General features: G+C 41.6%; 1 protein-coding gene across 2 annotated transcripts in view; it reads left to right on the top strand.

Annotated features, from left to right (window-relative positions):
* The window catches only part of LOC116626109 (chondroitin sulfate proteoglycan 4-like), a 61,991-nt gene extending 36,234 nt beyond the window's left edge, over window positions 1–25,757 (top strand). For both annotated transcript variants that reach the window (XM_032395268.1, XM_032395269.1), the window contains exons 8-10: window positions 6,660–6,832; window positions 20,730–20,913; window positions 21,593–25,757. In XM_032395268.1, the coding sequence (XP_032251159.1) occupies window positions 6,660–6,832; window positions 20,730–20,913; window positions 21,593–23,640 (2,405 nt within the window). In that variant the 3' untranslated portion in view covers window positions 23,641–25,757. The remainder of the gene's footprint in view (window positions 1–6,659; window positions 6,833–20,729; window positions 20,914–21,592) is intronic.
* Window positions 25,758–26,014: the final 257 nt, after the last annotated feature.

Here is a 26,014-nt window from a genome sequence, read left to right as displayed (position 1 = left end):
TTCCCGCATTGCCCTCCGTCCCCGGGGTTTTACCTTGTCTCCAGCTCCAGCACCTGGCCAGCGGGAAGGATGATGGGTTTTCGTGTCCATTTCCATTAGGCAGCTGGTACGTTTGATAAAATTCCACTCGAGTGGGTGTGGGAATGACTACTGCAGAGTCACAGGTTTTAGAGTTGGGATGGATCTTATGGCTCGCCTGGTCCAGTTGTCCTTGGGGTTTTTCCTCTCCTCACGTCCCGGGTGGTGGGGGCCCATTTGTTTCTGCATCGGAAGTCCCTGGCGTGGGTGTGGTGCCGATGACCACATCTCCTCCTCTCTCTAGGGACACAGTGAGCCTTGCTCAGCCGGCTTCTACAGTAGCCACCCGAGGATGTTGGTCCCTGCTGCTGTGTGAAGTTGGGCGGGGGCGGGGGCGGGGGGATGATGACAGATGACACTCTCCCTCCTCTCTCAGGACCGCACCCCCCCCATCATGACAGGTCCTTCAGGGAGCAGGGTCTGAGTGACCTCTGCCTCCCTCGTCTATTAGGCGGTACTTTGGCTGAGAGGGGAGGGGGCCCTGTACCCCCTTCCTGTGTGACTGCAGGTGTCAGCTGTCAGCTACTACGCCTCTTGTCATACTCCAGTTGACCCATATGTTCTGAAATATCAGGGAAATCGTATTCCTTTTTATAGAACAATAGATTTTATAGAACCATAATAGCAGGAAATCTATTCCTGTTCTAGAATGGACATCCAGATACTATTAATACCTGTGCTTTTGTTGTGTTTTACATTTTCGTCTACTGCCCTGGATTGTTTGAAGGATTTCAGTGAAATAATGTATATAAAAGTAAGTTGCATCATCCCTGTTTGAGCATGATGCAATGTTGATAGAAAACACTGGGGCTCAGGCAGTTTCAAAGCCATATAACTAACAGGAATCATAAGCCCCAAGAGCGAGTGCCAACTCCAACCCCAGATCTTGTGCTGGAATCACGGCAGCTTCTCTCCTTTCTGGGCATGCCTGTGTTCCGCCCGTCTCAATTTTTAGAATACCAGTTCTCAGAGAATGCAGTCATCATGGAGGCTCTTTATTTTTGTCTCCTTGATATTATTGACGGATTGATATACACAACCAGGAAAATATGCATAGCAATTTAATAAACAGCAATGATGACGTAGACATTTTGTGTGTTTCACTCCCTTGAGTAGGAAAATCTTGCAACCCAGCATCAGTCCACATTTATTTTTACTCACACTGATCCCATACCAGATGGACTCTCTCCAGCAGCCTGGCAGACTTTGGCCGGGCTCTTTTGCCTTCCTTGTGGACTTAGTCTTAAAAAGTGGCCATGACTTGAGACCTGTAAGAATTTGTAGGGTGAGCCAAAATACTTATAAGAATACTGAACGGTTGAATATTTTAAGGCTAACCATCGCTTCTGTGCCCTGCCAAATTTGAAAGTCATTTTTTAACTCAGTTATTTCAAAGTAGGAAGGACTGCAGTTCTAAATGAACTCTTTGTGTGTGAACGAAGAAAAAATGTCTACTCAATGTATATTTTCATTATTTTGCATATATATGGGTATACATAAATACACATATACACATATGTACACACATACATACACTCACATTCTACTTCTTCCTGCAAAATTTATTCCCCAGAAAATTTTATAACCAGTTTTTCACCTTGAATGCTACCATGAAATGCGTTTGTTTGTTTATCTTTAGTCGTGACATGTTAGAACATGTTGTGGTCTTAGGACCTAGTTTTTCTGCATATCCAAATGGTACTTGGCTCTTTTACAAAGAGTGTTGAGGAGGGGTTGACCTTGGGAGTTTTGTCAAACTGGTCTAGAATATAAGCTTACACAGTAGCTGATCAGTGAAGGGTATTCATAGCAGACTGTGTCACTTCAATCCCCTTGGGGTTCGGTCATGCTGTAGAGGGAATCACATCTCACTGATGGGCCATCTGTCCTTTGTGGTGGGAATGGAGGGAGAGAAGAAAGCAGAAGGAAATCACAGTGTGTTGCTAGAGTTTAGAGCAGAGATTTGTAAAACCTTTTAGTCAGCTAGTCTTGCAACACTGATTTGAATATTGCAAGACTTAGTGGGAGATAATCAAGAGCTCTAAGAAAAGGCTTAATCAAGCCTTAAGGAAAAAAAATAAAGGCTTACTAATTGGGGAAATAGGAGACTTACCCTCAACAGGACACTAACCATGCAAAACATATGCTAAGGGTCCAGTGAGTGGTATAGACTAGGTGAGTGACACGAGTTCGGGGGAGGGAAATTCCCCATAGACTGGAATAGTCAGGGAGAGCTTGTTGGCCAGACAGGTCCTCAGCTGCCTGTGCAGAGGCAGTAGCATTTCAATGAGTGGCAACAAAGAGGGGTGAGCATACCAGAGAGCACAGTATGGCTGCAGAGGTGAGGACCAGGGAAGAGGTTTGGCAGCATGTTTGGAAGGTGGAGAGGAGAATCTGTTGGATTTGTTGAATGATTCATCACATTTCCCAACTCAGTTATCATTCCAGCACTGAGCTTAAAGTAGTACAGTGTAGACAATATAGCGTCAACTTTAAAAATACTCATTTTGAGGGGCACCCCGGTGGCACAGCCGGTTAAGTGTCTGCCTTCGGCTCAGGTCATGATTCCCGGGTCCTGGGATCAAGTCCTGCATCGGGCTCCCTGCTCAGCGGGGAGCCTGCTTCTCCCTCTTCTCCCCGCTTGTGCTCTCTCTCACTATCTCTGTTGCTATCTCTGTCTCTCTCAAATAAATAAATAAAATCTTTAAAAAAATGAAAATACTCGTTTTGGAGTCAGTGAGACCTACCTTTGACCACTAGGCAAATCGTTTAACCTCTCGGAGACTTGTTATCCCTTCTTAGTGAGGACACAAATCTGTATTTCTTAGGATTATCATGATATCCAAAACGAATGGCAGGACTATCTGTGCTGTTCCTAGTACATCTCTACTCCTTATTAGGGCTTGTCACGTATGAGATACTTGATAATGTCTGTTGAAGAAATGAGCAAGGCCTCCTAGCCTGGTGGCCATGAAACTCTTGCTGTTATGGAGGTGGTTGTTTTTCATGAAACAAACACAATGGGAGATAAGTTATGTTTGAGAAATGCTGTATTTAAAAGAAGGATAAAGTAGATTTCTTTACTCCAAGACTTAAAGTCTGTAACATGCTGATTTGCTTTTCAAAATCTCTAAGAGGTGCATATGGAGTGAGGGCTTGCCAAACAGATATGGTTATGAGCCCTTTTATCACCACACTTCTTGTAGGACGGTTACTTTATGGAATATACAGTTAGGTGGCACCTTGGAGAAATCCTTCCCAAATTAAATTCCTGGAGCTTACCAATGAAACTATCAATGCTTGGATAAAATGAGGTAGGTTGGGGGGCAAGCGATGTTTGGCTTTCCGAGAATTGGGCTGAATGCTAAAAGATGCTCATCAGGCAGTTACAACGTGGAGCTGGCTAGTCTTGCTCACTGAGCATGCCCAGATGACTTCTGAATAGGAATTAAACCCTAGGAACACTTCTAGGTTAGATACCTGGACAAGGGGATGAGGGATTGATATACCCTGGCTGAGGAAAAAAGCACTCTTGGCCTGGAACATCTCTGGTGGGTCCTATCCCCCAAAAGTCTAAGACAAATTAAATGATACTGTTTTAAAGAAAGAGTCCCTCCCATCCCCCACCTGCCAAAGGTAGCCCTGGACAGGGAGGAATAAGTGAAAAGTTAGAATCCTTTATACGAAGGAGATAATTAAGAAGGCACAGTGGGGGAAAGTTCTAAAAAAAAAAAAAAAGCTGAAGATAGAGAAGTTTGGGTGTCCAAAGACTGCACACATGAAAACACGATCCACCTGACAGGATGAGGGAACCCCGCGTTGGTAGGTAACAAAGAATGGGCCTTAGTTTTGACTTTATGTGACACTGACTATGGGTACGGAATAATTCCTCTTGGCCTTCCTGAGTGACCTCAGATCCTGGGCCCGCAGCTCCAGAAGCTGGAAGAGGGCGGTGTCTACAAAAATTTCAGTGGCAAAGACATAAGAGAAATGTGGGAGGCAGTTACAAGCCTCACCTGAGTACTTGTATGTAACAGCCACAATTGTGCCAAGACAGTCCTGAACCTGGGGCCCAACTGTGTTCCTGAGGCTGACATCACCAGGCACTCCTGCCTCACCCCCAGAGCCCCAGGACCTAGTGCCCATGCCAGGGGCTCACACATTTTGTTTTGTTTTGTTTGGGTTTTCAGGTTTACAGAGGTATAATTAACAAAATTTGAAACTATTCAAAGTATACAAAATGATGATTTGATATACCTCTACATTATGAAAGGATTATTCCCCCCATCAAGTTAATTAACACATCCATCGCCTCATGTACTTACCTTTTGTGTGTGTGTGTTTGAGAACATTTAAGTTCTCCTGTCTTAGCAAATTTCAGTGATGCAGTATAGTGCTATCCACTCTAGTTACCATGTCAGACATTAGATCCTCAGACCTTATTCATTTTATAACTGAAAGTTTGTACCTGTTACCAACCTCTTCTTATTACCCCATCCCCTGGCAACCACTTTTCCACTCTCTGTTTCTATGAGTTCAACTGGATTGGTTTTGGGTTTTTTCAGTTTTTTGTTTTTTGTTTTTTAAGTAAGCGGTATCATGCAGTATTTGCCTTCTCTGGCTTGTTTCACTTAGCGTAATGGCCTCCAGCGACATCCATGTTGGCGCAAATGACAGAATTTCATTCTTTTTTAAAGCCTGAATAATATAAATTATATATGTACTTACATATGTAATTATTTTCTTCAAGATAATGGTTTTGCTTCCTTTGGATGTATACCCAGAACTGGGATTGCTGGATCGTATGGTAGTTCTGTTTTTAATATTTTGAGGAACCTCCACACTGTTTTCCATAGTGGCTGCACCAATTTACAAAACAAGGGTTTTCTTTTCTCCACATCCCTCATCAGCTTTTGTTATCTCTTGTCTTTTTGATGATGGCTGTCCTAACAGGTGTGAGGTGGTATCTCATTGAGGTTTTGGTTTGTATTTCCCTGATGATGAGTGATGATGAACACTTTTTCATGTACCTGTTGGCCCTTTTTCTGCTCCGTAGTCAGACGCATTATCCATTGCGCCACTGGCCCTGTCCTGTTGGCCCTTTTTTATGTCTTCTTTGGAAAATAGCTATTTGGGTCCCTTGCTTATTTTTAAATTGGACTATTTGGCTTTTTACTATTGAATTGTATGAGAATCTTGTATATTTTGAATGTTAACCCCTTATCAGCCATGTAGCTTGCAAATATTTTCTCCCATTCCATAAGTTGCTTTTCCATTTTGGTGATGGTTTCCTTTGCTGAGCACACACTTTTCAGCTTGATGTAGTCCCACTTGTTCATGTTTGGTTTTGTTGCTAGGCATTTTCAATGGAGCCTCCATATTGAAGGCTCAGCACAATCCTTGCACATCTGAAAATCTTATCCAAAGCTGGCTTCCCCTCATGTTAGCTGTAGTCAGTTCCCACTTTTAAGAGCCTGATATGGTTTAAACGCTGTAATTGGTGGCCCTCGCTTTCTGAGGCTATGATGCTCAGTAAGTAAACCAAATGTCGTTCAGGAGGCTTAGTTATTATGGGGTGGTTGACTCAACTTCATAAACAATTTATCAGGTGCCTACTCCAAGGGCTACCCTGTGTGAGGCATAAGGCTAAAGCCCTTAGCCGGGGCTAAAACAGAATAGATAAGGTGAGATTCTGGGCCAGGAGGACTATGAGAATCTCTTCCAGACCTGCCACCCTCTATGGCTGGGGACATTCCCCAAATCCAAGTGAACTAAAGGGATATGTACTCCAACTCTGTGCCCCCAAACTGTGGTCCACGGATCTTCTAGTCTGTGAACTGGTAAGAATAGAAAGTATTTAGCATTTTTTATACCAATCTGACATGGCTGTGGCATTTCATTGTATTTTATAAAATTAGAGGGGTGATTGGGGGAGGGGGAAAACACTGCTCCTTCACCACAGACCGTTTGAGAACCACCTGCTCTAACCTGAATGTCTCAAGGCTCTCTAGCTCTGAGTTGCCACATTTGGTCAAATTAGCACAAACACTTGTGTGTTCCCGGTTCTTCCTCCTGCCTGTCTGGGGTCCTCTGGAGATGTCTCAAGTTCGTTCAAGAGCCAACGTCTCCCCCAGATGTCCACAGATGGACACTCCATTGAGCACCTGCAGTTACCATCAGGCCAGGGTGCGTGTGTCCTCCCCGGGGGGGCGGGGGGAGGGCGCTGTCTCCTGTCCTCTAGGGGCACCCAGCCGGCTCCCCTTCCTGCACTCTGAGCCAAGCCCCCACACACTGGCATGGCGTCTTTTCTCTGGGGATCAGTAAGCCACGCAGGGCTGGCAGGGACTGAGGAGCTCATCTCATTGGGTTTTCCTCCTTCATCTCCAGCCCCAGGAGCAAATCTCATCCTTAAATAGATGCCATGAGGATCACTAGCCCCTCACAGCACAATTTCTTGCCAGCCAGTCCCCCCCATATAAACATGTGTTTTCCAGAATTTTCAGGGGTCTATAAATGTCATTTTGTTAACTGGCAGCCTTCCTATGCTTCATACTTCAGTGCATGTTTTAATCTTCACTTAGGTTCCATGAAGCCCCTTTCATCTGGTGACCTGAGAGCTGTGACCAGTGACGCGGACAGCATAGGAAACAGAACTGTAACTTTTACGGTTATAAGGTCCCCTAGACTCGGGAGGCTGGTGCGAGTCAATTCTGACAACAGCACAGAGGATGTTTCCGTGTTTACGCAGAACCTGGTGAGTCCTGAGGTCCGTGCAGCTGGGCAGGGCTGGGTGGCTCTGCAGGGTGGCCCCTCGCTTGTCTTCATCCTGTTAAGCCCAGCCGACGCGCCCCTTTGCCCAGGCAATGACCATTTCAGCTGTGCTGGTTTTCAAACCAAACACTTTGTAGCGAGCACAGCATGACACAATTATCAGAAAACTCTAAGCAACGTCAAACTCTGTGTCTAATAAATGAAAAGGAATCCTTTTATCACGAAGACAGATTTAAAAGGAAACCCAAAGCGGAGGCACAGGAGTAAATTCCGCAGGATATGTCATATTTTACATATGATTTAATATGTAAAATTATATACATTATTTAGCATAGTATAGTTATACGTATACACATAAATCTGTATGTGTGTGTATCTAATCTGTATCCAGAACCATCTGTTTTAAACTTCACTAGCTTTCTACCACCACCACCATCCACATACCTTTTTATTTAAATGGATAAGCCTTCAAGCCTTTTGATATATATTTTTTTTTCTTTTGCATCCTAGGAATGTGACTGACTGTGATACGTGATTTCATTTTCTAAAAGTCTATGTTCCCAAATGGTCTTCTTGAATATAACTAATCCTTGCTTTTTCCATTCTTAAACATTGTGTACACAGATTTGATCGATGATTTGGCTGTGGCTTTACATTCTAAGGAATAAAAACACTCCAAAGTCAAATTTAGAGACATAGTAAGAGTGAACCACATGTCTGCCTTTAACCTTCATGCCATTTCTCTCCTATGTGATGTAGCAAAGTTGAATTTGGCTTTTGCCTTGCAGCTGCCTTTGGGATGCATTTAAGGGCGCAGATCATGAGGCTAGCAAAAGCTCTGAGTGTAGCACTGAAAAAGAGGAAGTATGAATTCTCTAGTTTACAGATGCCCTCTGGAGGAAGAAAAAATAAATTAGGTCGAAAACTAAATTCTGTAAGGAACTTAATGTGTCCAAAGGCATCAAAACCTGCCCAGGGTCAGTTTGCATTTTGAATAATGACAAGAATGATATCAGCTCTATAAAGATGCCTTGGCTCTAACCCTAGTTCTTTAAAAAACAAAACCCACTTTTTTAGATGGTGACCATTTCAAGCATGAGTTTCCACTAGTTTTCATTGCAAATATATACTATTTTAGATGAATCTGGTCTACTAAGCTGTAGTGAATATGGTAGCCAGCATCCACTAGTTACGCTGCAATAACAAGTAACTCCCGAATCTCAATGACTTACAATAACAGAGTCGATTTCTCCCTTATACTGTGTATGGGCTGTGGGGTGGCTGTGGGTCTGCTCTCCATCTCTCCTTCATTCCAGGACCCAAGGTCAAAGGGCAGCCCCTCTCTTGGGCAGTGGCTGTATTTACTGCAGAGGAACAAGAAGTGAGGGTAGAACCACATGATGACTCAAGTTGTGCTCAGATGTGCCATGTGTCACTTATGCTCACATCTCACTGACTAAAGAAAGTCACATTAGCAAACCTGATGTCATTGGGTTGGGGAAGGACAGTTAGTCATCACACAGAGAGGAGGCCCTGAATAACTGGAACAACAGAACAGTCTACCACAGCGGGCTAGCCTGGTAATCTAAACCCACTGTTTGTAATACCTTTTCCTATGAAAACAAACCGCTTTTATAATACAACACACTTATAAACAGGAACTAAAACCCCAAACTAGTTATAAGGCTCTGGGGCAGGCAGTAAAAGTCTTGATCGATTAAAATCCAATTATTTTAAGATTTTATTTTTCCTCTCATTATTCCTTCCACTTTAAGAACCAAGAGGCAAGTGTCAAGGAAAGGTATTAGCAATGGCAGGTGATCGCTGGGGCAAGTGAGGTGTTAGATTGGGGCTCAGGGCTGTAAGGGACCTGCAAAGGGGTGTCTGGGACCAGGAGCCTTGGGCCCAACTGTTGGTCTTTCCTGTGGGGACAGGGGCAGGCTAGTCTGGAAGCACAGCCTGGGAAGTGCCACAAGTCAGGTGTGGTGAGATATGAGCTTCATTCTTCTCGAATGGACCAGGTGAGTGGCTCTTCTCAACACACAAGGCCTTTTCCTCTCCAAGGCCAGCACCCACCGTGCCAGCAGCGCAGCCTAGTGCTTTTGTCTCAGAGGACAAAGGCAAGCTCCTTTTATTGTATCTAAGGCACCAAACTGTATATCAGGTCTTTTATGCAAGTATACTCCTAGACGTGACAATTCCTGTGTCGGAAAGCAATATCTAAGATATATGTAGATGCTGTAGCAATTCAGCTCAGTGGCCCACACTCTCTGTGCCTGTGGTGTGTGAGTGTGAGGCAAACACCTCACTTAGGAATCGGGCGCCCTGTTGCTGCTCCTTGATCTTCTGCTGACTGCTCGTGGCTGAGGACAAGTCCCTTGGCCTCTAACATCAGACCTGGATTAGCTCTGTGAGTTAGAGCAAATTAAATTTCTTTTAAACCCCAGTTTCCTCATCTGTAAAATGAGGAAAACAGTAGTGATCATAATTGAAGCCATTTTGAACATTCATCACGTCCCACGTGCTGTCCTAAACTTGCTTCTTTACTACTCATCATCTCACCTTACAGGCTGGGATCCTGAAGCACGGGGACGTTCAGCAACCTGCCCACAGTTACACAGCTCAGGAGCAGCAGAACCTGGATTTGAACCCAGGGCTTCTGACACTAGGTCATGCTCCCCTCTACCAGGCTGTCCTTTCTTCTAGGAGCTTGTGTATGGATTAACATGGATCGTGGGTACAAAATGCCTAGCACACTGCTCCACATGCAGCAGACACGAGCTAAATGCTAGCTAAGGCTGTTACTATCTTTTTGTTCTTGGAAATGTGAGAGGTTCCTTGCCTCTCCCAGTAGCCAAAAGACTGGTTTCACAGGGGAAGGCAATTTTTCTGGGACACCAGAATTGGCTGCCGTGTTTATCCTAATGTGCTACAATGATTTAATGAATTGAAATGAGGTCATTAGAAGAGGGTGACATTTGCCTGTCACCCCGTAACCCAACTACCCTTTCCCTTTGGGGAAGAGCCCCCTGGTGTTCTGGAACACACTTCCCTGAGTGATGATGAGAGCAGGGGGCTGAGGAAATGTCAGGTCCTCCTGCCTGGATGGAGCACTTCGACCTTGAGCAGACCAGAGGTTGGAAGGCAGAATGAGGCCCCGGGGCTGGGGACGGGGTCTGAAGATCCCACCCCAGCGGCCAGAAGGAGGAGGACCCAGTGGAAGGGCTCCTCCCCAGAGCAGCTGCTGTGGCAAAGTTGAGGTGGGTCTGGCAGGACATGTTTGACTAAATGTCTATGAATAAATGTCATTGAAATACCCTGACTACTCTTCCGCTTCAGTAGTCACAAAACACATCAATAATGTGGGGAGAGGAGAGTATGCTGAGGAAACTCTGTAAAGCTAGAAACCAAAGTGCTAACTCTGAATCTTTCCGTGTGCATGTGTTTCTGAGTATGAAAATAACATGTGCTATTATCAAAATAAAATTAGAAGACATTAAAGCAGTACATTAATATTGGGGGAAAAAGCAAGGCATCGTCAATAAATTCAGTACAACTGACATTAATCTGAAGACATTCCCATTTTGTTTAGGCTTGTGTGTTCAAAAATGCAGTTTTATTTGTGACTTGGGAAGAGGAAGAAGCTTATTATTCATCTTCCTGGCTTTCCCATTTCCAGATCCTCTCTCCTTTTTCATGTGCAAATGGAATGTAAATCTTTTCCTAAAATCTGCAATTTTATGGCCTCTGTCAAATAGGACCCTGGTTGACTCTGAGCCATTTCATCATGGCTCAGATTGACTACCCAGCAGCTCCAGAACAATTTGGGACATAAAAGAAGTGGTAGAGACAGACTTTGGAGGTGAGGAGATAATCACAACCTTTTCTCTTAAATTACTTACCGAAGACATTTATTGAGCATGTATTTCGTGCTTTGATCAGCCCTCTTCAGTCTGGTTGGTGAAAAGAGATATGACTCAAGCAGGAATCAAGTTCAATTGTAGAAGGAGTTCAGAACTATTCAGCCATGTTCATGTCATCAAATGGCTTTGATTGCTTTTTGGCTTTCTTCACCAGTTTTTCTAATTTCAAATTTTCTAATTTCAGTTAGCCACTGCTAAATGTCCAATTGGGAGAAGGTTTTAGGCAGTTGATGGTTGAGTTCGCTTTCACATCTTTACCTTAAAGGACGAAATGGTTTCCAGACAAAGCCGTTGTATCATTTTGCACATAAATCATCTTGCTTTTCCAGTGGATAAATAAAAATGACCATTTTAATCAGTGACTCTGGATGGCTATAGCTTGTGAAAGAAATCTAGAAATTATGCTTAATATCATATGCTGGAGGTAGGAGTAATGAAGGGATACATTTGTTATGTTATAGCTCAAAATATTTTCTTATCCCAGAATAAATTCACTATTATTTAAACCATACCATGTCAACCTACCAAGATAATCAAGTAACAGTCTTGTTTTTCACCATCATATCCCATCTGCCTAAATGGGAAAAGCTAAATCACGAAACTTGTGCTGAAAATCTTATACCCTGAAGAGATAAACACACACAGACACAGAGAAAGTGAATCATCAAATTTTATGAAATGAAAACTTTTTACAATTTTAGAGATTTATTGTTCATTTCAAAGAATGTGTGAAAAAAGTATGAATTGAATTCTATAAAGCACTCCAAGTAGAGCAGAGGGCTAATTGAGTGATTTTCATTCCAGTGCATGTTTAGATCATTTGGAATCATTAAAAAACAAAGTGTTTTGGTTTTGAGGTTTCTGATGTCTGGCCTTTTTTCTTTTCCATAAAGCCAGTAATTGCGTTTAAGCCACTGTGCCATTGTGGAGGAAAGATCATCCATCTTCATCAATGCTACTGGAACACAACAAACACAGCCTTCCAGGCCCACACTTAGAAAATAATACAGTGCATTCGTAGTGTTGTGAATTCTGTCCAATTACCTCTTCTCCTGGAGTCTGAATTTGTGCTCAAGATAACACAGACGTTTTAAGAAATTGCAAGCACATTTCCCATAGGATAGAAATTAATTCATTACAACTTAATGGAGAGCACAATGGGATCATTAAACTTGGGCCCTTTCATTTTCTGAGCAGAGAAGGATCAGTGTCTTTGTGTTAATGATTGCTCTTGCCCTCGCCCCCCAGTTTCTCGGGGTCTCTTCAGTAGCAAGCTCCATGGCAACTAGACTCAGTGATCATTTTGGACATTTCCCACCAGTGTTTCATTTTGGCAATTTTGGTTTTGCCATCACAGTTCACTGAATTATGTGCCAGCATATTTCCCACGTGTAGAAATACTCAATTGTCACTTGCTCATCTATTCCTTGTTCAAACTGAAATTTGGCTCATGGGTCCTGGCCCAATGACTTTGAATAACCAGAAGTGGTTTTTTTTCTTAGAACTTCTGGCTCTTCCTTTGAAAAAGCAGATAGAACTAATTCCCATTTCAGTGAGATTGGTTTCTCTTTTCTCCTTGTATTAATTTCCTATGGCTGTTATCATAAATTACCACAAACTTGGTGGCTTCAAACAGCAGAAATGTATTACCTCATAGTTCTGGAGGTCAGAAGTTGAGACTCCATTTCACTGGGCTGAAATCAAGCTGTTAGCCTCCCTCTGGAGGCTTTAACGGGGAATTCCTTCCTTGCCTTTTGAAGCTTCTGGTAGCTGCCAGCATTTCTTGGTGTGTGGCTTTATCATCCCAATCTCTGCCTCCATTGGTCACTTTCCTATCTCCTCTTTCATCTAAGTCAAATATCCCTCTGCCTCCCTCTGGTACGGATTCTGTGACTGCAGTTAGGGCCCACCTCGACAGTCCAGGGTAATTTCCAGTCTCAGGATCCTTAATCACATCTGCCAAGTCTTTGCCAAAGAAGGTAATATTCGGGGCGCCTGGGTGGCTCAGTCGGTTAAGCATCTGCCTTCAGCTCAGGTCATGATCCCAGGATCCTGGGATTGAGACCCACATCGGGCTCCTTGCTCAGCGGGGAGCCTGCTTCTCCCTCTCCCTCTGCCCCTCCCCTTGCTTGTGCTCTCTCAAATAAGTAAATAAAATCTTAAAAAAAAAAAAAAAGGTAATATTCACAGGTTCAAGGGATTTGGATCTGATATTTCGTGGTGGGGGGGACATTTTTAGCCTACTACACTCATCTATAAAAAAAGCAAGATGTCCCATACTACCTAATGAATCACCTTTTCTATGATCTCGTTTGGTAGTTTTATTAAAGGTTTCCATTGCTTATAATGGCATAGCCCGTGAGAATCAATGTTCACTTCTATATAAATGTGGATTTAGACCTTTCTGCCAAGTAGGCCTATAGATGGCTATATTGCTGGGCTCCTTGAAAAGCTTTCTAATCTAGTTTTTTTGTGTGGAGATTGGCTCAGTCATGGAGGGGCATGGGTAATTATTTGGACCTGGTTTTCAGTTGCCCATTTCTAGCTGGAGATTTCCAGATAGCACCATTTAGGAACTTAGGTCTTCTATCCATTCTCATTAAGGAAAATCTCTCCAAGCTGCCACTCCCTGGGCTGCCCCAGACTTCTGACCTCTTCTGGGAACCTTAAGCCCTCCAGACCCGACTGCTCACTGCACACATGATAATGTCAGTCCTGGTAAAAGTAAGGAAGGGCACATGAAGAGGAGTCATTTGTCTGAGCTCATCCTTCAGGAGCACAGGACCTTGTTGCCTTCCAAATCTTAGCTTATAGGACTTTTTGGTTAACCCATATGGAACCTTAGAGACCCGACCTTTCTGAAGTGTTTGGCTTTCTGCAGTCTCCTTTCTCCATGAAGATTTGCCCAAGATAGAGACTTTTTGGCCAGTTCTGTTTCCCTTGCTTCTTCTGGACAACAGTTATCCTGTCTAGAGACTGGGACTTTTAACAAAACCATCGTGTTGTGGGGAATCAAGTGAACAGACTCCATGTTTCCCTTTCTCCCTCTCCCTTTTCCCAGCTGACTCCAAGATAATTTGGTTACTCTCTTCTCCAGTGGGAATTTCAAAGCTGTGAGTGACTTTTAAGCCCCACCGTGGAAGAGATCAGTGTGAAAGACTTATGTCTGATGTTCTTATCAGGACCATAGAGAACTGGATTTATAAAGACCCTCAGAATGAAGAGATGCTCCAGAGCATTCTAGCCTGTCTTTGGCCAAGTCTGACAGTTTTATTCTCTTAACACTCAGTCCTGTCTGCATGTACTTTTGTGGATCTAGAGAATGTGCACACGATTTGGGGGGGAAAATTGTCAGATTCTATGTCATGGTTGACTTCACCAAGCATGGTGTATCAAAGCTCCCACTTCACCCCTGGGTTCATCCAAGGCACTCATAATGACCCTTTGTAATATGTGAATGTTTAATAATTATATCTTGCCAAAACAAAAAACAAAAAAAAACTATATCTTGCCCACCCACACAAAAAATCTGAATAACACTGAGGTTTGTGTTTTACACATGTGTAAAATCATATGGTCAAACAATGAGGAACTATAAAAATGCCTTCAGGTTTAAAGAGCTTAGCTTGAAGAAAATAGATGTCTGCCAGTCACCTTGGGGCCAGAAAAGAATTGCCCTCAGCCTTGATCTAGATGGAAACTCCTTTCCCCTCAATCCACGTTATTTCCTCTAAGGTCCTATGAGAAAGTTTGTACCTGATATAAAATGGCAGTAGTATAAAAGAAAATATAAAACACAGGTTTTCTTTAACTTTCCTTTTGTAATAAATGCAGTATATAGAATGAGCTGTTTCTTTGAATCCTTACAAGTTCTGGCCAATGGTGATTATGTTCTAGCCAGGCCAGACCACAAAATGGCATTTGTCTGCCCTAGCCATACCTACCAACTGACTTTTGACATTACTAAACTCCTTAAAGTTGGAGCACATATCTTGGGAATTTCTTAGTTGCCTAGAATCTCATTGAGCTTTCCATGCTGAAGGAACAGTGCAGTGGAAAAAAACATGAATTCTGGAGTCACATGGGACTAGATTAAAAACTGGGCTCTCCCACTTGTTGGCTGTGAGTGAATTATTTAAATTTTCTGAGCCTCAGGTTTTGTTTTTTTTTAATCTGTCAAGTGGATATAATAAGGCCCTTAAAATTAAATAAAATGAGTTACATAATATGCCTTGCAGAGAGTCTGGCACATATTTAGGGCTCAGTAAAAGGTACTGTTTGTGTTTTTGTTAAATAAATGGGTAAGAAATGTCTTGGATTACCTTGTTTCTACTGCTTCATGATATAAACATATTTTATAATTAAATTTTGTAAAGCACTTTTTAAGTAGCTTATTCATTAAACAAATATTTTTTGAAATGTCAAGTATAGGATGGTGAACTAATACTTATTTACAAAGCAATTGGAAGTAAGTTTCTGGAGTATGTGCCAAAATTCCAGTCTAACTATTTCTTTGTTTTATGAGAAAAGATTTATTTTATTAGGCATGTTTTAGAAATTTCTAATTGCTTAATATTTTCATGCCATGATTCTTTATTAAAAATAAGTATAGCCTTCCATTTTAACCAGAATCCGCTGATGTCCTAGTAAGGAATTGATTAGTGAAGACTTAGATGCTTTCCTGAAAGACTTAGAAATGCTCAGGGCATGTTGTTTTGAACATTAATATGGCAAAAGACTAACTAGGTTAAATGCATATTTACAAGAGAGATGTTATTCCATACTTTAATGCAGAAATGTAGGCTCAGAGAGATTAAATTACCTGCATAAAAGCCACAGAGCTGAAAGTTGGAAGCATTTATATTTGAATGTAGGTCTGATCAACCCATGGTTCAAATTCTACTACACTCCTCTGCTTCCATTTTTATATTAATGTGTATCTTTTTCCTCCTTGGAGGAAGAAGAGTAACCATTCAGGCAGCTGGAGCCAAACAGTCTCCAATCAAGTGCTCTAGGAGAAAGGGTTCTTATCTACAAATGTGGAGATCTGGCTTCTGGTCTCAGCTCTTCTCCCAACTAGGTCGATGACTGGGGGGATGGAGAGGAGTTCCCTAAATTCCCACCCTCTCTGAGCTGCTCAGCAGCCTCTGAGTTGTAAACTTTAATCCAGCACAGAAAATTCAGTAGGGCCCCTGGCCTTCATGGAGCCAAATTTATGCCTTTGGCCTCTGACAAATATTTTTCTTTGTGGTTCTGTAGGAATCAAGGATATGAAATCCAGAAGATTTAAATCTCAGAGATCCAAGGGGTGTTATCATATTGTCATTTCAAATAAAAGGACTACTCAGGTCTAGGATTTTGACCTGCATATTCACCCACTCATATGTTAGTTAGGAGTACAGCCTTGTTAAGGTACTAGAGAAATGGACCAAGTTGGAGGTGGGGGGAATGATGTTGGGATAGGAAACGAGCACTTCTTGATGTCAGAGTGCCCAAGGCATGCAAAGGTTAGCCCCCCTCCCCCATTCTGCACATACTTGGTCATCAGAGAAAAGAAATTATTGGTCCCTTCCTGAAGTTGAAATAGTAAAACACTATGGGATTTACTTTTTAGAATTATTTTTTTAACTTTTTCATTTTGAGATAATTTCAGATTTACAGAACGATTGCAAAAGAGTACAAAGTATACTATTCATCCATATTACCCAAATGTTAGCTTTTAACTACCTGCTTTATCATACCTCTTCACACATGCACACACACACACACATTTCTGAAATTTTAAGAGGCAGTTGCAGACATGATGTACCTTTACCTCTGAATACCTCAGTGCATATTTCTTAAAAATAAGGCCTTTCTCGTATAACCACAGTATAATTTTCAAAATCATGAAATTAGCATTGATACAATCTATTATATAATCTGTAGACCTTATTCAAATTTCACAGGTTGTTTCAATGCATATCCTCTAGAAAAAAAGAATATCCTAAAATATCCTAAAGAAAAAAATCCACAGTGTAAAACGTAGCATTTAGTTTTCAGGTGTCCTTGGTCTGCTTTAATCTGAAAGCATTCTGCAGTCATGCTGACTTTTGTGACGTGGCCATTTTTTTGAGAACAGGCCAGTTATTTGTAGTGTGTTCCTCAGTTTGGTTTCATTGGATGTTTCCTCACAGTCCAATTCAGGTTGTGCATTTTGGCGGGAATGGCCAGGAGCGATGCTGAGGTCTCCTCCGGCCTCACGTCAGGAAGCACCGATGCTCACTCCACCCTGTCACTGATGATGTTCGCCACTTAGTCAGGTGCTATCTTTCAGGTTTCTCCTTGGTGAACTTACTATTTCCCTTTCTGTAATTAAGTATTTTGTGAGGGAATACTTTGGAACTATTTAAATACCCTGTTTCTCATCACAACTTAGCTCGCTAGTATAAGCAATCATTTAGGATTCCTGTGAGATATTTATTACTATGGTGATTGCCAAATGGTGATTTTTCTCATTCTGTTTTTCCATCTGCATTTACTAGTTGGAATTACACAAATTTTAATTTCTAATGACATTCCAGAAAGACTCCATCTGTAAAAGAGAAAATATCTGGGCTAATCTAAATCCATGAGAAATAAAAACCTCCCCTCTCCTCTCTCCTTAATCTCAGAGCCCAGGTATTCAGCTAAGTGGTTTATTGATCTATATTTAATACAGCAGAAATATGCAGAGCTGTTGGAAGTTGCCCCTACGCCACTTTCTATTTGAGGTAACAAAATTCCTAATCCTGTCTGAGATCCTTCTCTCTTGAGGTTTACCTTACACTTTTTCCCATAAAGTCTTGGTCTTGTTCTCCCTTTTCCAGCCCTCTCCACCACACACACACACACACACACACACGCACACACGCACATGCATGCACATGCACACATGCATACACCCGTGTACACACACCTTAGAACCTGGTTCTTATTTGTTTATTTTTTAAGTAGGCTCCATGCCCAGTGGAGCCCGACGTGGGGCTGGAACTCACGACCCTAAGATCAAGACCTGAGCTGAGATCAAGAATCAGATGCTCAACTGACTGAGGCACCCAGGCGCCCCTGGAATCTGATTCTTAAAGCTCTCTATCTTCTAAATATTAAAGACTCTACTCACCTCAAAGCTCCTTCAGGGCATGACTGCCAAGTTGACATTCCACAGGCACACTCATTCCCTTTTGCTTCTAGCTCAGCACTTTCAATTACCTGCTGTCCGGTCTTGAAGCTCATACGCTCAAGATGAATCTAATTCAATTCTCTCACTCTCCAGCATAAAATGAGTCAATAAGTTATTCACAATGTCTCACTTTTGGAATGACTTTTCAGGAAAAGAACCGATAGCAGACCTCTCCTCCAGGAGTCTTCCAAAGTACACAGCTATGGTTAGGGCTCCTCTCCAATTAATTTCCCTCAGATTTTTGACCTTCATCTCAACTGTTCTCATCTTTGAGAACCATTCTTTCCCTGGGACAATCACTCTTCATCCTGTAGACATCAGAAGACCCTTAGATTATTCCAGTAACATCATATATTTTTGGGGAAGTTAATTTTTACTTAAACCAAAGAAGCAAAGGGCAAGATTGACAAGCTTCCAAGAAAATTTTTCCTCCTGGTCAGTAGACTATGTTACTTTTAACATTAAGAAGCTGGATGTCTCTTGTCTTACAATATTATGCCTCTTTCAAGCAGAATGGGAACCTTTAGGAACCATTCTCCAGTCCAAAATCCATGGCACAGTCGCTTGTTTCTAGGAAAAGGAATACATTTATGATGAATATTTCATCATAAATCTTTAGCTGAGACTAGAAATAGTAGAACTGCTCAATAGAACTGATTTATTTCCCAGAAACTTCTAGGGAATCGAGTCAGTAGTCAGTACCAGAAATTATCTTTGGGGAAACCAATTTTTCATGAGTGGCCTTGCTTCTTGATGAGGAAATGTTGAGAAACAATACTTCCTTCTCCCCATTTAAAATCCCCAAATGACAGCATTTCCTTGCCTTACCCTTGAAGAGGAAAGGAACAAAAAACTCACCAACAGTTTTTGGACACTCTGGAAACAGGAAGCTCATATTTTGTGGAAACTCATTAGACCAAAAGCCTTTCTAGAATTCTGATTCTAGGTACATCCATTGCACCAGTGTTGAACCAGAGCAATACACCACCAAGCTTCCATGAATTAATACAGTATTTCCAAATACTGACTGATGAAATAGACTCAACTGCTTTGTAAATTATAAGATAATTTATCCTAGACACTTTCGACATGGACATAAATACCTTGAAAAAACATACCTGTAAGTTCAGATACTATAATAGAAAGCAGGTCAGAAAAAGATGTGACCTATAGGAATTCAAGGGTGAGACATTTTATCTCTAGCCTTCCCTTCTGTGGTTTGAGATTTAGAACTTTCAGTCACTGTTGTTAGGGGAAGGACACCCACATGGGATCTGGACAACAAAACACTGGGTGGGGCCCATCTCCATCAGTTGAGCTGGAAAGGACATTGATAGGCAACAGGCATCAGGAACTTAGATTAAATCTTGAAAAATACCCTAAGCAAGGTGGGAAAATTTGAACATCAAGGAGAATAAGAACTGCAATGGAATGAAATACATCATATATTAAAACTCATGAGTTTATAATGATCCCAAAACAAACAAAACAAAAACCAATGGGTATGTTTAGATATTGGAGCCAGGGGACTCATTTTTCTAAAAATTTGTATAAAGGGAAAGAATCAAGTACTTATCCTGTCTTTCCTGCATACACTGTACCTCAGCGTAGCCAAATAGCTGAAGAGGGAAAGTTCTTCTTTAAAGAAGAATTCCAGATAAGAATGAAGAAGGGATGATTAAAAATATCAATGCCTTGCCACTGCAAAAATAAGGGACTTAAGCAATCATATCAATGACTCTGTAAAACTATCAGGTGACAAGGCTGCTGGGGAACTTTAAAATAGATAGATCAACCTGGCAGCACTTGAATTCACCTATTAATACTAACATATCCAAAAGAGAAGCAGCCTTGTAATGAGATACAGAGGAAATACAGAATACAAGCTGTAAAACATTCTTAACAAAAACTTAAATCTGATTCTTACTACATTTCTAGGTTTAACTACTAGTGTATTGGAAATATAGGGGACAGAGGAACATGTTAAATAATACCATTGGGATGCAAGCAGCAAAACCTAGAATATAAGAATATTTAATAAATAAATATTTAATAAATTAATAAATAAATAATAAATAAATTACAAGAAAAAATTAGAGAAGGGGAACCTATAGACTAAAAGACACCTATGAGAAGCATCAAATAAATGTGATGTGGGGACTTCTAAGGATCCTGACTCAAACAAAGCACCTGTGTAAAAAAAAAAAAAAACATGTACTAGATCATCAGATATATTTGAACACTAATTGGATATTTGATGATATTAAGTAACTATTGATAATATTTAGATGTGATAATGGTATTGTGATTATGTTTTTAAAAGAGCCATCTTTGTCAATATTCACTACAACATTTACAGATAAAATGGTGTTTGGGGTTGGCTTCAAAATAAGCTATTGAGCAGAATGTGCGTAGGAGTATTATATGAAATAGGATTGGTTATGAGTTGATAGTTTTTAAAATTATCAGAGAGGCAAATGAAGGTTCATTATATGCTTTCTATAATATACAAACCATAGCCTTAGTCATCTCAAAATCAATGTGCTTTTCTTTCTCTGATAAATAAACTATTTTTGCAATTGAGCACCAAGGTTTGACAAATAGGTTACCACATTGTTATTGTTCTTGTGTTTGCATAGATATGTGCATAATTTGAGCATGAGAATAAACCCTGAAAAAAACCTGTATCTCCTTAGGATACATGTCCTCATATTATCCCGGAAGCCAGGGGCTGATTTTTCTTCATGTCTGGACAGGTCAGTGAACGGCTGATATTATACCAGCACGTGGACCATGAGAACACTGGCTGGACTGCAGAAGACTCTTTCACGTTTACGACATCATCCCCACCAGCAGCTCTAGGCCCTGAGGAGTTTCGTATTACTATTTCATATGAAATTACTGAGCCTGGTCGGCAGAGTCGTCTGCTTGCAAATACAGGTAAAGCCACCAAAAGATATGGCCAGTGGCTTATCTATAATTATTAAAGTAGGGACAGTTTGGAAATAAATATTCCCCTTATTAATTGGAAATGCCATGATACCATATCAATGCCATGATATCAACCTTTGAAATAAAACGTATATGGTTATAAAAATTTATTTCTTTTTGTGTGCTCTTTCTCTGGGCCTCTTCTTTTTCCTCTCATAAGCTTTAATAGTTGTAGTTGGGGGGAAGATGGAAAATTAACTCTAAAGCATTTTATTTGTAACTCCAAATGGGGACTTTACCATGCCTATTACTGAAAACCATCTATAGAAAATGAAAATAACAAATAGGGCAAGTTCCTGAAAGGAAAGGGGTATTGAAAACTGCACCTGTTTCCATGGCAAGAGAAAGTCCAGTAGTAGATAAGTTAGGAAATTAACATTCTATAAGTAAATCTCAAGATTTTAGAGCTATCTTGCCTGAAATATTGACTTAGTAGTTAGGATATGTATACTTAAAATATAATTTGTTATATGCCTTGCATAACAATGCCAATTCAGGTCCTTGAGCAACCCAGAGGTTTAGAATAATCCACTCGGATAGGGAAATTTGAGAGAGAAAGAGCTTTACAGGTGTCATCTGAAAGTTCTAATGAAATGCCACTTTGTTCTTTATATTTATATTTTCACAGGAGCTGCTGTCAAGGAGGGAGACAAAGTTCTCATTGACCAATCTAATTTAGATGCTTCCAACCTCTTATTGAAATTGCCCAAATCTCAGCGATCTTCCTATGAAATCTGGTTCCAGGTTACGTCTCTTCCTCACCATGGAACCATTATGGTTGGAGAGAGGAATATTACCAAGGAAAAACCCAATTTCTCCCAGTATATAGTTAATAAATTTGGAATCATATACCTTCACGATGACTCTGAATCACTGGCTGATAATTTTACCTTTGCCGTTTGGCCGAAACAAAAGAGCAAGTCCACCACCAAGCCGGAGGCTGACTTCCTTGAAGAGATGTTTAACATCACCATATCTCCTGTTAATGACCAGGCACCAGAATTAAAGACAAAAGGGCTTCGGTTGAAAGTTCTGCAGGGAAATAGGTTGGTTGTGGGACCAGAAAACCTAAAAGTGGAAGATCTAGACAGTCCTCCAGAGGAGATCAGATATATGATCATCCGTAATCCTAATAATGGCTTTTTGGCAATGGCTCACCATCCAGACATACCTGTTCACCATTTCACACAAGCTGACATTGATAACTCTCAGGTATGGTTTGTACAAGATGGAAGCCCATCTTCGAGTGTGTTTTACTTTAGTGTGACTGATGGCCAACACCGCCCACTCTATAAGCTCTTCCACCTGGATGTCATCCCCATCTCCATCACCCTTGTGAACCTCACAGACCTACTTCTCCCACAAGGCCAGACAACTGTCCCCATCACCAATACTCACTTGTCGGCAATGACCAATGGGAGAAGCCCCCAAATCACTTACAAGATGACATGGCCCCTCCAACATGGGCATCTGCTCATTGAAAACCAGGTGGTTGTCAGCTTTGGGCAGGAAGATCTGCATTCAGGAAGACTTTCTTACCATATGACACATCTCATGGCCTCAGAGGACCAGCTATATTTCTCACTATTTACACCAGAAAGCAATCTGACGGGACAAACACTGAACATCAGGGTGCAGCCTTTACTGCAGGTTACGTCAAACCTGACAATCGCCAACAGGGAGGTTTATCAGCTGAGAAGAAAGGACCTTGATGCTACTGAGCTTGCTAATAGGACTAACAGTGATCCCAAATTTGAAGTGACCGAACTTCCTGTCCATGGAAGACTTGTACGAAGAGTGGGCCGAGGCACGGCAATGGAAAACGCTACTCTATTCACTCAGAGGGACATTGACCAAGGGTTGTTGATGCTTCATCCACATGCCAACCTAACAGGCATTGATATGCTGAATGACTCCTTCACTTTCTTGCTCAGGGCAGACCATGTGCAGCCAGCAATAGGTCATCTACCCTTCACCATAGTGCCACCTGACCCCTTATGTTTGCAAACCTTTACCCCTGATGTTTCTTTATTTGTCACTGCAGATAACCTTGTGACTTCAGATCTCTCTCAGGAAAAGCCTGTGGTTTCCTCAGGACCCACAGCAAAGACAGAAACTCTAGGGAAGCTGACCCAGACCAGGCAGCAGGAAGCAAGTCCCTGGGGACAACACCGTGGTGAAGAGTCTACTCTGGATGGCAAGGCTTCTCCAACCAGGGTCATTTGGCCACCAGACACAACCAACGCCAGTCCTGAGGCACCCACCCAGCCCAGGGAGAGCAGTTATCCCCTGATGGTCATTGTACCCTTGGCTGTGGTAGTCTTCCTGCTGATAATAACTGCAGTGGCCTTGTGTGTCTGGCTGCTGGGCCAGAAGGTAGAAAAGACAAAACCTCTTATCAAGTCTCAGACCAATCTTGAACCTACAACCCCAGGTCCTAGGCCAGAAAGGAGCATAACTGTTCCCACTGTCACAGTGACACCCCTTCTAAAAAGCTCCAGAAATCCCCCAGTCAGTCTTTTCAGGGACCCACAAAGTGAGCAAATGGCTTCTCCAGCCACTGAGCCAGTGGAGAAATGTGCTCCTTGGGAAACATGGATGAATCTGGATCCCGATATGGTCAAGTTCTGCCGACAAACCAACCCAACACTGAAGCACAACCAGTACTGGGTGTAGACCGAGGGCTTTTGCTCCTGATTGACCACCTACTATACTGGGATAGACACTGGGATACAAAGGCAAAGAAATGTTCGTGGGATCAACTGAGAAAAGCCTGGCCCTGCCAGTCAGTCATTCAGTGCTCAGTTATGGCCCCATGGTTAGATGTGGGCGAATGTTTACTGTAACTCGTACAACACTCATCTGATGGGCTCTCCACAATGAGCTCTGTCTGCCTTCTTCTGGACCTGACTCTGAGTATAAGATTTTATCAATATTTAAATCCTTTATCAAGGTGCTACCAAACATGCTGGTCCAACTGGAAACAGCAGTATTAACTTGGGTGCTAAAGTTAATGGAGGAAGCCTTTGGATATTTTCCACTAAGAATTCACTCTCTCTAAGTGAGTCAGCAAGGAAATGCAGGAACTGTTTCAGCAAGCAGAAAAGGTAATTTATCAAATCAGCGAGTTTGTTCCTAGTGTGTTTCTGTAATGTCTTTTCCTCTTTGGGGTCTCCAGGTTTGACTTCCTAGGGCAGGAAATGCCTTGGTGCTCCAGATAGTAGGACAATCTGACCCCCTTTGAAGGTATTCACTGAGCATATTGTGTTTCATCAAGAGGCTTCATCTATTCTGATTTGTAAAATCAAGCCTCTGGTACAAATATGATTTGAAGCCCTAAAAAATAGAAAAGTCTATTAAATGTTTTGTGATGCCTCAATTTGGCTTAACTTTACAATGAATTGAAATAATGGCAAATTTGTATTTGACTTGTCTAGTTGAGCCTACTGTTGGCAGATTCAAGCTTCAGTTTCTAAATTGTAAAATGAAGATATCAGTACTTGTTTTAGTTAAGAATGCTTTGAGTTACAAATCACAAGGCATTAGCTATGAGTGGTTGAGATTGGGGATTGGCAAACTTTATCTATGCAGGGCCACATAGTAAATATTTAAGAATTTGTGGGCCCATATGGCTGTTTATTTTTAACAACCTTTGTTTCTTAACAACCTTTTAAAAATGTAAAAACAGTTCTTAGTTCCTGCATTTGACCCACAAATCAGAGTTTGCCAACTATTGATTTGGCTAAGCAATAAAAGTGTTGAATTATTTCAACTAACCAGCAGCCTGAGGTGGACATTCCAAGGCTGGTTCAATGGTTCAAAGATATCATCAAGGACTGAAGCTCTTTTGTTTTTTTCTGCTTTACCTTGCTCAAGCTGTTGGCATTTCTTTTCTTTCTTTCTTTTTTTTTTTTCCTTTCTCTTGGTTCCTTGTGATTGTGAGGGACTGCTCATGGTCCAAGCAGTACTATCACATTCAAAGACAGACTTTCTAGTGGGGAAAAAACAGATATGGCAAAAAGACTTTTTTTTTCTTTTAGAGAGGATCTTATTTATAATTATTATTTTTTAATCTTATAAGAGGAAGACTTCTCAAACATTTTCCCCCTTTTATGTCTCAGTCTAGAACTGAGAAATGGGCAAAAGGAAATGGAATTCTCATGACTAGCAATCTCTCCTGGGGCTGGGAGAGGATTCTGCCATGTCAGAGATCAGTGGATGAGCCCACTGTGTAATTAGGGGAGGCTAAGCAATGAATAAGATCTACTAAAATACTCTTCAAATACGAAATACTTGGGAAATAAGAATTTTGATCTTTCCGATGGATGTCTACTTTAATATCTCCTTTTCATATTTTAATGATTTCCTTAAAGCCGGTGGCTAGTGTTTCTAGGGTGGAAGGAAGAATTGCCCCTGGAAGGGGGGCATTTGGCAGGGTCTGGAGACATTTTTGGTTTTCACAGCAGGTGCTATTGGCATCCATTGGGTAAAAGCCAAGGATGCTGCCGAATATCCAACACTGCACAGAACAGCCCCAACAAAGAATTTTCTGGTCCAAAACTTCAACAATGCCAAGGTTGAGAAACTCTGGTTAATGCCACAATGAAGAATCTTCTTGTCTACCCAGTAAAGGATTAATAAACCCATTACCAAGTCTAAGCAGAAACTATATTCTAAAAACAGAATAAAAGGGTGAAAATTCCGTTGTGTGGTTGAAACTCTGATTGGCAAATGTTTTTAAAAGAAGATGTATTAAAAACCAAACAAGGGATGCCTGGGTGGCTCAGTTGTTAAGCGTCTGCCTTCGGCTCGGGTCATGATCCCAGGGTCCTGGGATCGAGCCCCGCATCGGGCTCCCTGCTCAGCGGGAAGCCTGCTTCTCCCTCTCCCAGTGCCCCTGCTTGTGTTCCCTCTCTGGCTGTGTATCTCTGTCAAATAAGTAAATAAAATCTTAAAAAACAAACAAACAAAACTTGCGGGCAGACTCATTTCCTTATATTCCTTGATAAAGGAAAAGATTTTACCTGGTATTAACAGGTGGGACACATCA

The sequence above is a fragment of the Phoca vitulina genome, unplaced genomic scaffold (genome assembly GCF_004348235.1).
Source record: "Phoca vitulina isolate PV1807 unplaced genomic scaffold, GSC_HSeal_1.0 scaffold83, whole genome shotgun sequence".
In the NCBI taxonomy this organism is placed as follows: Eukaryota; Metazoa; Chordata; class Mammalia; order Carnivora; family Phocidae; genus Phoca; species Phoca vitulina.
This window is presented reverse-complemented; position numbering and strand designations above follow the sequence as displayed.